The sequence below is a fragment of the Myotis brandtii genome, unplaced genomic scaffold (assembly GCF_000412655.1).
Source record: "Myotis brandtii unplaced genomic scaffold, ASM41265v1 scaffold6, whole genome shotgun sequence".
Classification (NCBI taxonomy): Eukaryota; Metazoa; Chordata; class Mammalia; order Chiroptera; family Vespertilionidae; genus Myotis; species Myotis brandtii.
Genome location: NW_005370271.1, coordinates 2,947,759 through 2,960,735, shown reverse-complemented (window position 1 = coordinate 2,960,735; position 12,977 = coordinate 2,947,759). Strand labels below are relative to the sequence as shown.

Sequence of the window (12,977 nt, the reverse complement as noted above, 5' to 3'; positions counted from 1 at the left end):
TTACACCTGGGGAAGGGCGCGCATCGCACGGGTGGAGTTGGTGCTGGCGGCGTCCTTAGGCACCTGTGGGGTATTTGTTGCTGTTTTCGGCCCCTGGAGCTCAGAATCCGAGAGCATCTCCATGGGAAGCCTCGTGGTTTTCTGCCAGAAAAGCCACTCTCCTCACCAGAACGCTCATGGCTGTGGCCGGGGCCGGAGTCGGGACTCTCAGCCTCTCGGGCACCAGGCCGCCTGCTGGGCCCCGGCCAGATTTCAGGCAGTTTCCCGGGCGGACTGGGAAGGAGAGGCGCCCGAGCGGCACCGCCGCCCCTGATGGTTGGTGGCTATGTCGGTGGCTCTTGGCTCAGTGTTGCTTGGTCGTCCACAGGACGGGAAGCCCAAGGGGCCGGGCCTGGCTTTGTTCGTGGCTGCACATCCCAGCACTTGGCACAGCGACATTTGCTGAATGAATGAATGAATGAATGAATGCATGAAGGGTGAGCCCTGAGGGTCCTGGCCCGCACAGCGACATTTGCTGAATGAATGAATGAATGAATGGTGAGCCCTGAGGGTCCTGGCCAAGGGTGAGTACTAGCACAGAAGGCTGGGGTGCACGTGGGAGTCCCTCGAATGCCAAACGGAGAGTGTGGACGCGGTGCTCAAGGTTATGCGGAGGCGTTGAGGGTTGTGAGCAGGAGAGCGAGCTGATCTGACCTCTGTTGGGGGCCAGAGGCTGCGGTTTCTGTTTGAGAGAAGAGGCAGCACCTGCCACAGCCCCATCCCGCACCAGCCGCCTCCGGGATCGGGCCAGGAGTGGCCTGGGCCCCAGTAAATGCTCCTGGGAGACCTGGGAGTGACCCCTCAGGGCCACTGTAGTGACTGGTCAGAAACTACAGCCAAAGTGGGAGCCACTGATTCTGGAAGGGGAGGCCTGGCCTTCCAGTCTTTGCTCTGCGGCTGGTTTCCTCTCAGAAGAGTTTATAGCGCCCCCTGCTGTCCATTCCTGGAAGCACATCGGAGCATTTGGGAGAAGAAAATGAAAACAAAGCCCCCATTCCCGTTTGCCGACCACAGTCTCCAAAATACTGACTTGTCACATGATTCTCATGACTGAAATGTTCCCGTCGTGCTTGCCATCCTTGTCCCGCTGTCCCCCTGTAGCGCCCACCTGCTACCTCTGGTAAGAGACTGCAGGAAGCATGGCCGGGCAGGGCTGCCACCTGCTGTTCACACTGGGCGCTGCAGGCAGACAGCCTGTCCGGGCTGGCGCCTGGGCTCCTGGATCAGATTCCTGGGGGCAGCAGCCTTAGGACCCCCAGATGTATCCTTTCCTATGGCTGGAAGAAAGCAGGGCCCCCAGGCGCCCCTGTGTCCCTGTGGGCGTCTCTAAGGAACAGCTACAGGGGCCTGATAGCCTCTGGGCACCATAAGCCCCCTCTAGTCCAATCAAGCCCTCAGAATAATGAGAGCAAATAAAATATATTTTTTAAAAAAACAACGCGCCATTTGTGAAGCTCAGTAAAGCGCCGTGTGCCTGCACAGCAGTCTGCCTCGTGCCTCTCCCAGCTGCTGGGGGCTGACAGCTGACCACCAAGTGTGGGTCAGGGGAAGGGTGCATGTGCCAAGAATGCTGAAGTCCCAGGAAGTTCTCTCAATGGCTTTGCTCACTCAAAGTGGGGTTTCCCAGAGTGGTACAGCAGGGGGCAGGGGAGGGTCCATTCCCACCCGCGTCCAGCTTGGGGGATACCTGCTAGGTGCTGGCGGGAGAGCAGAGGCAATGAAGACAAAAGAGAAAGTTAGGGAGGGTGTGGGCCCACCCAGAGGTTTTCCAGTCAGTGTGGTCCTGGGTCCAGCAGCGTCAGCAGGGTCAGCAGGAATCACGTTAGAAATGCAGCGTCGCAAGCCCCACTCCCCCGCCCCCAACCCTCGCCACACCTGTCCCGAATGAGAACATGTCATTGAACAAGCCCTCCCGTGACTGTCATGTACCTCCAAGTTCAAGAAGCCTGCAGGAGACGGGGGTTCTCACACTCGATGCCCTGGAACCCCGAGGGCTCTGGAAACAGGTGGCTGCCCCTCCCAGGTGCTGAACCAGGTGTGGGCCAGGCCCAAGGATGTGCGTTTTCAACAAGGGCCCAGGCGTGGCACATTCCCACTCTGATCTGGATCTGCCCGGAGCACCAGACTCGGCTGCACATTGGTCACCCGAGGGCGCCTGGACCCACCTCCGAGAGACCCTCATCAGACCGTCATCATGATGCGGCCCGAGCAGCAGTTTGAGAATCACTGGCCCGGTCCCGAGGCCCCAGACAGCAGCTCCTCCCAGACCACTTCACCAGAGAACACGCCAGGGACATCCTGCCGCGGCCAAGAGCCACTCCCACGCCACGCGTGGGAAAGAAAGCACTCGGCCTCCCAGCACATGGGTGGTTATACTCAGAGCACACGAGCTTTATTCAGCAACAATGGCAGTGTTTCATGAGGATGAGCTGCACGACTGTGTTTTCTGTGCAAAGTCTGAGAGCAAACAATTACAGCAACAGAGCCCGGCCCCCATGCCCTGCCCTCCCCCCGCCAAACAGGCCCAGGTTGCTCCTGGCACCCCTGCACGGTGGGCTGGGGCCTCGTGACTCTCCTCTGCACCCATAACCTGCTCCCTCCCTCTTCTCTGCCGGCCCCAGCCACCAGGCTGCAGGGGAGAGGCCAGGGCTTGGTGTCCAGTCCTGCCTCTTCCTTCTCAAGGCCCCTCTGGGGGCATCTGGGCAGCAACACCACCTTCCCCTCCAGGGATCCCAAGTCCCCACCCGCTCGACTTCTCTTTTGTTTCAAGGCCTTTTCCTCAATGGATGTTAACAGAGTCTCAGTAGAAGAAAGTGCTTTTCTGAAGCACTTCCCATTCACCCAGTATTAGCCCTGCCCCTTCCCAGCCCCCAGTAAGCAGGCAGGGGACAGGCGTCCTTAGAATGGGACCAGGTAGCTGCAGAAACCACTCACAAAGGGACGGACCAGGCCCAGGAGCTATTGGGGCAAGAGGAGGTCAGATTTCATCTTGGTTCTAATTCAGGGTACATCCCAACAACCGATTGAATATGAAGATCATCCGAGATATCTGTGTGACATGTGTGTGTGTGTGTGTGTGTGTGTGCTTGTCTCTATGCATGACCTTTTGTGATGTATCCCTAATTGTTTGTGACCTTCCTCCTAGGTCTCTGACCCAGACAGGGGTGCCTGGGGGAGGAAAGCTCAAACCACACGTGGCCAGCAGACATGCCAACATGGGAGGATCAGGTAGGGACAGCCAAGCACACCTGGAGAGAGGAGGTACCCAGCCTCTTCAAAGGTGAGGGGTGGGGCTGACTTGAGAGGGGCTTACAGCGGTGGCTGGGTTGGACAGATGGACAGATGGCTGAGGGATGGTGACTGAGGGGGCTTGTGGCAGCAGCTGGACTGTACAGATGGACGGCTGGCCAGGGCAGATGGCTCCGCACACATGAACCCCTCCTGCTGGGTGGCATGCACCACCTGCCAAAAGCGTGGAGTTGGCAGTTAGTTAAAGCGGAGGCTGGGTGGGGAGTGCTCACACCGTGTAAGTTTTGACAGACTTATAGAGGGGTGGCAGCAGCCCGTGGTTCTCACGGACGACCTCCAGGTACTCAGACGGGGTCTCCAGCAGGAAGGGCACGCAGCACATCTGGCAGCACTTGGCCTCAGTGGGTGGCTCTGGGTTCTTGTCAGACATGGGGGAAAAGTCAAAATCAGCCACCTATGATGAACAAAACCCCATGGGTCAATCACCCACCCACCAGGAGCCCCATGAGGTGGCCTTACGAGCTCAGCTGCCTAGTGGCAGCATGCACAAAAACCTTTCTGGCACCGCACAGCATGCCACTGTGTCCTGGGCTTTTCTGCTTCCTGGGGTTCCCTCTTTCAGTGTCCCTCTCCCTTACTAGCTCCTGGGCACAGCTGCCAGGCAAGAGCTAAGTCAGATGGGAAGAAGCCAAATCAACAATTTTGCCTGGTCTGTGGATGCCTCTTGGGCACATCTCCCCCAGCCCCAGGGTCTTGCACTGGATCCAGACCCTTCTAAGCCCTCTGGCCTTGCCCCCATGTCTCTCCATATAACCTCTCCATCATCATTCTCTCAGGGCCTAGAGGTCCAACCTCCCACCCTCCTTAGCACCCACCTCCACCATGTCCTTCTGCTGAGTAGTATTCCTCAGGGTCATGTACATGATAAAGGCCAGCATCATGGTGATAATTGTGGCACAGGGGAAAGCAAAGACAGCTGGCTGGATTCCTGGGAGCGAGAAAGGGTGAAGTCATGGACCCAGGTAGTCAGTGTTGAATGCTAACTCTCAGGAGGCCGCAGCAGGAGAGAAAAATTAACCCCACCAGAGCCTTTTTCTTATGTACATGCATCCCAACTAGGCAACTTCAAAAGGAAAATCCAGGATTTCACAAAAACCAAGTTGCATGTGGCAACAGTGCCGTGACCAAGGTCACGTGCTGGGGAGATGGGGATAAACAGGAGATGGGGATCATGGTGGCTCATTTCGTGTGGGAGTGTTCATGTTGGGGACATGTGTGGCATTGGTCACGTGGAAGGGACATTGGTGACAATGGTGGTGGCAGCTAGAGAGCTGAGACGCTGGGGCGCCATGGCAGTGGTGGCCTTGGTCCAAGTGGCCTGGGCCTGGCAGGAGGGGTGTTAATGGCAGTGCTGAAGGGAGAAGCAATTGCAGAGCTGTCTGCTGGTTCTGGGCATTGCTGGGAGGTGTTGGCAGTGCATGTGGTCACGGTGCTGGTCAGCTGGGCTGGTGGTGCGGAGCTGGCTGTTGTTACTGCTGGTGGTGGTGTCAAGGGTGGTGTTGCCCCACAAGGGTGGACGGAGCTGCAGAGGTCAGCAGCCAAGGCCCAGCCCTCCAAGGGCTCTCCTGGGGAAGACCGGCCCCTCACCCCCACGGGGACAAGTCAGAGGGAAGCACCATCTAGAATGGACGGTGTTGCTGAAACCGGTTTGGCTCAGTGGATAGAGCGTCGGGCTGCGGACTGAAAGGTCCCAGGTTCGATTCCGGTCAAGGGCATGTACCTTGGTTGCGGGCACATCCCCAGTGGGAGATGTGCAGGAGGCAGCTGATCGATGTTTCTCTCTCATCGATGTTTCTAACTCTCTATCTCTCTCCCTTCCTCTCTGTAAAAAAATCAATAAAATATATTTTAAAAAAGCAAAAAACTTTAGAATGGATGGTGCTAGAGCTGGCTGTTGGTGGCGCTGGTACAGTTTGGTGGGAGGGGGTACGGGCAGTTGTCAATGGTATTGGTTGATTAGTAGGGTTATTGGTGATTCTAGTGTTGGAGGGACTGGCTGCTGATGGCATGAGCAGCGTGGGCTGGTGGCAGGGGTGGCTGGGTCTTGCTGCCTGTGAGGCTCTGAAGCAGAAGGGAGGTGTCACTTACTGGAGGGCCACACCTGGACCCTGTGGTACTGATGTGTCCTGCTGATGACATTCTCGGCCCGGATGCTGAAGCAGTAGTCCCCAGGGTCCATGATGATGGTGGTCACGTTGTAAACTGTGCTGGCCACGGACACCGGGCGACACTCGTGTTCCTCCAGCGGGAGGCACTCGGACTTGATGCGCCAGCACATGGTCAGAGGGGGGCTGCAGGGAATGTGGGCCGCATTTCAGAAAAGGCTCAGCAAAGAGTGTGGGCACAGACCAAGGCCAAGGAAGGCCAGGCGGCCAGGAACTCCATGTCCTTTCCAGACAGAACCCCGAGCGGTCCTGGCCTCACACCTTCCAGACTGGGGAGCAGCAGTGGATAGAGGTGGGGACCCCGAGGGCATTCCAGGCCGTGAGGCAAGCAGCCTGTGCGGACTGCTGGCGGAGGCCGAATGAATGCCCCAGTGATGCGCGGGCGCGCTGGGCAAGCCTCCTGGAGGAGGTGGCATTGAGGAGGATCCATAAGTTGGCTTGTGATCGGTTTAAAGGGGACGAGGGCATTTCAGGCCATTTGCCTGCGCAGCACGGGCTCTGAGCTGGGAAATGCAGGTCTAAGGAATGCCCAGTGAGAATTCCCATCTCACACAACCCCAGGCTCGTGTAAAACACACACACGAGCATCAGGCTGCCAAGCCCCTGGCTTCCCAGCCCGTTCTCCAGGTTCAAGCCCCACAGCCTCCTGAAGGCCTCACAAGCCCCCTCCAGCCCCACGGCGTGTCCTCCTCCTTCGCTCATTCTCCCTCCAGCCCTGCCTCCCTCTGACCTGTCCCGTGGGGGAGGGAACTGGTCTTCCCCAGGAGAGCCCTGGCTGCTGCCCTCTGCAGCTCTGTCCACCCTTGTGGGCAAACACCCCGGCCTCTCCCTGTCTTGTCGCTTACTACACTCTCAGCTTAATGCTTTCTTGCCAAGGGCTGGGCCCCGTCCTACCCAGGATGGCTTGCTTTCCGGGGGCTGGAAAGCAGGCCCGAGTCACAAACGGAGGGCCTTTCATGAAGGGGTCCCTCGTCGGCCTTTGCCCTGATGCCCACACTGCAGACAGCCCGAAAGGCCAGTGCCCTCTCCCCTGCACCCTGAGAATGGAGCTGTGCCCCCAGCTCTCCCATGGCACAGCCAAGGGGCTGGGTGGCCCTGGCCCTCCAAGAGCCCCCAGACTTGGGGCCCCTCAGGATATGGAGCAGGCTCAGGACATCTGTGGGAGAGAACGGCAGGGCCACAGGTCACACAGTGCACTCTGGGGTTCACTCACCTCCCCAGGAAGTTCAAGGTCACTGTCATCTCCTGGAAGGCCTGAATTTCAGTGGGCCCCATGACCTGGATGCCTCGAAGGGTTTCTGAAAGGCAGAGGGCCCTGTTAAACCTGATGGCTAAGGACAGATGTCTCGGGGCTCCCAGGCCCGGGCTGTGTGAGCGCCCCTCTTGCAAAAGCCAGGGAGAGCGGGTTTCGGTGTTTCCTCCCCATGCGCTAGACTGAGGCAGTCCAGTGCGCCTTGTGCCCTTGACCAGAGGCCGATGCGGCCATCAACAACGAACCTGCCCCCCCCCCCCCACACACACACCTCCCGGACCCACCCTGCAGCTTCAGCGAGCCCGAGAAGTGCCCCGTCTTCTGCACGATGCCCTTCCCGGCAGCCAGCGCCGCCTGTTCCCACTCCGCCACCACTTTGAGCTTCACGGTGAAGGTCCCCATGATCGAACGGTTATAATAGACAGTAGAGTCTTCCGTCACCATCTGGGTGCTGTAAGGTGACAGGGAGGAGACAGATGACAGAAGTGACTCACGTGACTTCTTAGAGTCCGGGTGGCTATACAGTGACAGGCCTCACGAGCAAACCTGTCGCCACAGCAGCCGCCTCCAAACCTCAGCATCGCTCACGAACAGATGTTTATTAGGCTGAGGACATCAGACCTCAGAGCCCACACGCCGCTTTCCAGGTTCATCGAAGGCTCAGGAGCCCTCCCCACCCGCCCTCCTCGCCCCATGGGACTCACAGGCTCAGAGGTTCGGGGGACTCAAGTGGGCGAGGGGTCTCCCCTGAGCACCAGCCTTGCATGAACTTGGGGTGCCTGTGGGCTGCCTGGGCTCACTCCCCAACCTGCCCCCTGGAGCTGGCTTGTTTGGAGAGGAGGAGTATGGAGAAATGAAGCCGGAACAGGTCCCTCCAAAGTCAAATGGAGGAAAGTCCTGCCGACCTTGGCCTTCCTCAAAGAACTGTTTGGGGCACCAGTGACCTCCTCTACAGGTTGCAGGCACCTCGAGGCAGGTCCCAGGAGACTCACCATGGTCTCCACGCACCCCAAGCTTGTCAGCGAGCGGTGCTCAAGGAAAGTTTGGAGTGTGAGAGAGTGAGTGGGTGAAGGCGGGACAGTCCAGGGCCCCCTGCGTGGGACAGTGGGGCCCCCACCAGGGGCCAAGGCTTTGGGGCACCCAGGGGGCAAGGACATACCCGTCTCCGAAGTCCCAGCTGTAGAGAAAGGAGGCGGTCTTGAAGAAGTTGCTTGGGTCGTGGAGGAGGAAGGAAGTTTTAAGGAGTGTCTTGGTGAAATAGGTGCTGGGCCAGGGCAGGGTCGCGTTCTGCGTGATGACGAGTTTCCCCACGATGTTCTCTGGGGGAGAGAGAGAGACCAAGGGAGGGTGGGCCCACGGAGGTGTCAGGAGGGCGGAGCCAGGAGTGACCTCAGGGGCCTGCAGGTGGAGCAGTCGCCCCCCTACCTGACCTTCCAGCTGTCAGAGCTGGGGGGTGCTGAGAGGGGACCATGCCGGTCACTGCACACAGAGGCGCACATCCCCCGAGTCATGGCGCCTGCTGTGTAGACGGCGTTGAAGACCCACAGCAGGTGGGACGTGCATAGCTTCCGCCTGCACCCCTTTCAACAGGGCCCTGAACTTTCTGGCCCAAAAGATGCCCAGAATCAGAAGGACATGCACAGGCTTTGAAAGTGACTTCTGGGACATACTTCACGGCATTAGAGGAGCCTTAAAGAATGAGCAGCTCTACTGATCGCATCTCTACACCCAATGTGCTGGGCTGGGTGGGACCTCCGTTCTGTGTCCTTCTCTAAAAAAAACAAACTGAAGAGCTGATTTTTTTTTTCCCCCAGCACAAAAGCAAAGAGTAAGGGGTACTCAGGTGCTCATTTGGAAAATGCTGAAAAGTAGAATGAAAAGAAAATTCTTATCACTCACACACAACCATTGTTGGCGTTTTTGAAGAATTGCGAAGTATTTGTGTGTGCGTGTGTCTATCCATATTAAACACAGTAGATCAAACTGGTTATGTTTTGCTTTTTTAAAACATATTTTTATTGATTTCAGGAGGAAAGAAGAGGGAGAGAGGGATAGAAATATCAATGATGAGAAAGAATCATTGATCAGCTGCCTCCTGCACTCCCTCTACTGGAGATCGAACCCACAACCCCAGCATGTGCCCTGACGGAAAACTGAACCATGACCTCCTAGTTCATAGGTAGATGTTCAACCATTGAGCCACACCAGCTGGGCTGTGTTGCTTTTTAAAATTTTATAAGGCCCTAGCTGGTTTGGCTCAGTGGATAGAGCGTCGGCCTGGGGACTGAAGGGTCCCAGGTTTGATTCCGGTCAAGGGCACATGCCCGGGTTGCTGGCTCGGTCCCCAGTGGGGGTGTTGCTGGAGGCAGCCGATCAATGATTCTCTCTCATCATTGATGTTTCTATCTCTCTCTCCCTCTCCCTTCCTCTCTGAAATCAATGAAAATATATCTTAAAATGAATAAATAAAATTTTACAAGCATGAGTGTTCTCCCAGGACATTACGAACTCAATATAAAGGTCATTATTATTCATTACACAAAATATGTCAATATACTTAACCATTCCCCTCATGGTTGCATACTTAGCTTGTTTATATCTTCTACTATTATGAACACCACTGCAATGAACACCTCTGTGCATAAAGCATTACACAAATGGAGGGTTATTTCCTGACGATAAGTTATTTAAGAGATTGTGAATTCCAAGAGAGCAGGGACCTTTTGGAAGGCGGGAAGGCGGTGGGGGAGAAGGAGAGAATGAAAATGAACAGTAATGTTTCTATGTTGATCCGCTGCTCTCCAAAGGGTTGTATTCATTTATACCCCCAGGAGCAACAGGTGCTTTTATAGTGCCCGTTTCAGCACAGCCCTGCCAGCAGTGGGTACTACCATTTTCTGACCCTTTGTTTTTGTTTTGTTTTTAACATGTTTTTATTGATTTCAAAGAGAGAGAGGGAGAGAGAGAAACATCAATGATGAGAGAGAATCATTGATTGGCTGCCTCCTACACTGGGGATGGAGCCCACAACCCGGGAATGTGCCCTGACTGGAATGGAACCATGGTCCATTCCTGGTCCGTAGGTCGACACTCAACCACTGAGCCAGGTGGGCCAGGCTGATCCTTTGTTAACTCAACTGACCACAGAGGAGTCAGGGGTCTAGTGTGCATTTCTGTCATTACTAGCCAGGCCGGATGTTTCCCTGCACCCAGAGTCTGAAGGCCAATTAGCAAGCAGGAAAGGTCCCCACCTGTGATGGAGAGGACGAGGCGGCTCCTCGCCACCGGCTGGCACATCTGGCAGTCGGCGCTGGTGACCCACACGGAGATGGGGAAGTCCCCAGGCACGTTGCCCACGGCGCGGATGGTGGATCTGAACGCCTCCTCCGTCTTCCCCTTGAGCATCAGCGGGCTGTGGACCCAGTGGAAGCGGTAGGAGTGCGGGTCGGTGGGCAGGACCAGGCTGCCGTTGTCGCTGGCCACCAGGCTCGCCGTGATGTTCACCTCTGCCCCCGTGGTGGCAGGGCTATCGGTGACGAGGTGAAGTTCATACAGGCCTAGGAGCCCAGAAACAAAAACTGCGTTTCAGGAGGGGACATGGCAAGCAACAACACTGCCACCCTCTGGGCTGGGCTGCCTTCTATTATTCTACTCGACCGGTGGGGAACCTGAGGCCCGGGCCGCTCACCTGGCTCGCCCAAGAGTTCATTATCAAGCTGGGATTCCAACCCGGGCCTGACTGACTCCAAATCACGTGCTCTTTCCAGTGTCCCAGACGCACTAGTATCTCACAGAGCCTGTGCGCGGCCTGGGCCTGACCCTCCTGGACTTGCATCTCAGCTATGAGAAGTGACTGCCGGCCCACGTCGCAGGAGGAACCCCGGCAGCCGCTGCTGAGAAGTGCCCATCGCTGCCCACTCCTTTGGACTCGCACATGTCCAACAAAATGCCCCTCACCCATGCCCCGGGGGGGGGGGTCCAGATGCTGTGGCAGAAGCTGCCCCAAGAAGATACGGGGTGCATTTTACACTGAGGGACCCTGAGCCCCCTGGGGTCACACCACTCCCTGTGGTCAGGGAGCAGAACAGCAGAACAGGCCGAGTTCCAGTCTCTCTCCCTCTGGCTGGGAGGCGGCTGGACTGCGCAAAAAGAGGTGCTCAGATAAGAGACCATCTCCTCCTTCACCTTTGTGCTCCTGCCCACCCCTCGGGCAAGGAGTGTGGGTCAGAGCAAGGCTGGCAGGTGGCAGGGACACTTGGCTGGCTGCATGTTAAGGGCCAGCCAGCATCTGCAGGGACAGGCACCTGACACGGCGCATGTCAGCACCAAGACGCAGATCCGTTGCCAGGGGGATGGAATCAGGAGGGCGGGCTCAGCTGGGAGGAGGGATGAAAGCGAGGGGCTGTGCCTGCAGCAAACATTGTGGCAGACCCTGGAACAGCTCCTGGGAGACCCCTACCTGTGCAGACACAAAAAGCCTCCAAGGGCATTTTTTCTTAAGCATTTTGTTGTTGCTGTTCATCCTCACCAGAGGATATTTTTCATCTATTTTTTTTAGAGAGAGTGGAAGGAAAGGGGAGAGTCAAAGAGAAAGAAACATCCTGTGAGAGAGAGACATCCATTGGTTGCCTCCTGCACACACTCACGCCCTGACCAGGGCCAGGGATGGAGCCTGCCATGGCGATACGTCCTTGACCCTTCCGTCTGAGGGCCGACATTAAGCATCTAAAGCAGAAGTTTCACAGTTCCTGGGTGATGCTGTCCCTCTTCCTGGGGGCTCTGGGAAGTCTCCAGGACATTCAGGCTGAAATGAACCATGAAGGCTTGGCTGAAGGAACCAGGCTCGGGTCCCGGTACCCTACCCATCGAAATCTATCTTTGCAAGTTTGAGAGTCCGCGTGACAGAGCAGCCAAGGCCTGGCTAAGAGGGCGCCAGAAGTGTCCCGAGAGACCTCAAGCTGAAAGGGCCAAAGCAGAAGGCCAAGTGGTAACTCCACAAAGCAACACCCATCAGCAAGCCTCAGGAGCAACACATTTTCTCTGACAACACTGTGTGGGGCCCTGAACATTCTAGAATATGGCTACATCAGCCTTTCACTGTGCACATGTAGACAGCCCCAAACACTTCTGGGTACCTCTGAAGTCTGGAGAACACACTGACATCCAGGGCACAGACTTCTGATTTCAACCCCTGGTGTAGGAACAACACCATGCGGCTGACCCAGACCCCAGGAGGGTGGAATGGGCGTCTGAGCCTCTATTTTTCCCCTGTGGGTTCCCCCAACCCCATTCCCAGCTATTTTGACCATATCATGGGTACAATAGGCCAGTCTGGGAACCACACATGACTTCCAAATAATTAATTCACCTTTTTTTGTGATTTAGGCCACATTGATCATTTCTGGACGCGTAAACCTAATGGAGACGAGATCCCATTTCTATCTGAATCTCTGGGGGGTGGCAGGTGATCCTGACCAAGCACAGAATTCCCTTATTTCATCGCTGAGATGCAAGTTCGTATTTTACTTTATGGCTTTCATTGCACGGAATTGCCTTCCTCTCTCCCATTCTTTTAAATTGTGTGTGGGGTGGGGGTGGGGGCGGTGGGAGTGAATGAAAATGTTAGGTAATATTTAACATCCCCTCCCATAACCGTCCCAACTGTTCCCCAACAACTCTCTAATCTGGACAATGCTTTTTCGTCGCAAAAATGAGTTCGAAAATTTGGTGCTGACTTGGGGGGGGACGAGGGGCGGGGGGTTGTAGATGGTGGAGGAGCGACCAGGGACGTGGGGTGGAACCCGCGGAACCTACCCGGGGTCCATTTTGGAAATATTCCCAGAGAGGAAATGGAGGCTGGGCTTTTAAATCGCATCCCTCCCCCCAAACCAACACAAATCGGGTGAAAGGCTCTCCAGATAAGGAGACGTTTCACAGCAAAAATGCTGTTCCGGGGACAACCTGGCTGCGTTCCCTGGGGGGCTGTGACGTGATGGAGGACCCCGCACATACCCGGTCTCCGCGCACCGTCCCCCCACCCCCATCGGCTACTAGGTCCCCAAGCATCCGGATGGATTCGCGGGTTACCGCGCACTGTTCCGAGGGCAGCGCAGGGCCCATCCATGGGTGGCAGCACAAAGCGAGGGGCGCGGGGAGCCCCCTCAAGTGGCGAGGCGACTTCTGGGGACAACGGTGAAGGGAGAGAGTAGAGG

General features: G+C 56.5%; 1 protein-coding gene across 4 annotated transcripts in view; it reads right to left on the bottom strand.

Moving 5' to 3' along the window:
- Positions 1 to 2,402: 2,402 nt before the first annotated feature.
- Positions 2,403 to 12,977, bottom strand: part of TMEM130 (transmembrane protein 130) — an 11,329-nt gene continuing 754 nt past the window's right edge. Inside the window, exons 1-8 of one of the 4 annotated variants that reach the window (XM_005879404.2) lie at positions 12,853 to 12,904; positions 10,017 to 10,322; positions 7,925 to 8,084; positions 7,050 to 7,216; positions 6,727 to 6,811; positions 5,437 to 5,639; positions 4,164 to 4,276; positions 2,403 to 3,742 (exon numbers count right to left, since the gene is read on the bottom strand). In XM_005879404.2, coding sequence (XP_005879466.1) covers positions 3,557 to 3,742; positions 4,164 to 4,276; positions 5,437 to 5,639; positions 6,727 to 6,811; positions 7,050 to 7,216; positions 7,925 to 8,084; positions 10,017 to 10,322; positions 12,853 to 12,889 — 1,257 coding nt within the window. In that variant the 5' untranslated portion in view covers positions 12,890 to 12,904 and the 3' untranslated portion in view covers positions 2,403 to 3,556. Of the gene's footprint in view, positions 3,743 to 4,163; positions 4,277 to 5,436; positions 5,640 to 6,726; positions 6,812 to 7,049; positions 7,217 to 7,924; positions 8,085 to 10,016; positions 10,323 to 11,224; positions 11,271 to 12,852; positions 12,905 to 12,977 lie in introns of those variants that run through there. The other 3 variants (XM_005879405.2, XM_005879402.1, XM_005879403.1) reach the window with 3 other exon arrangements.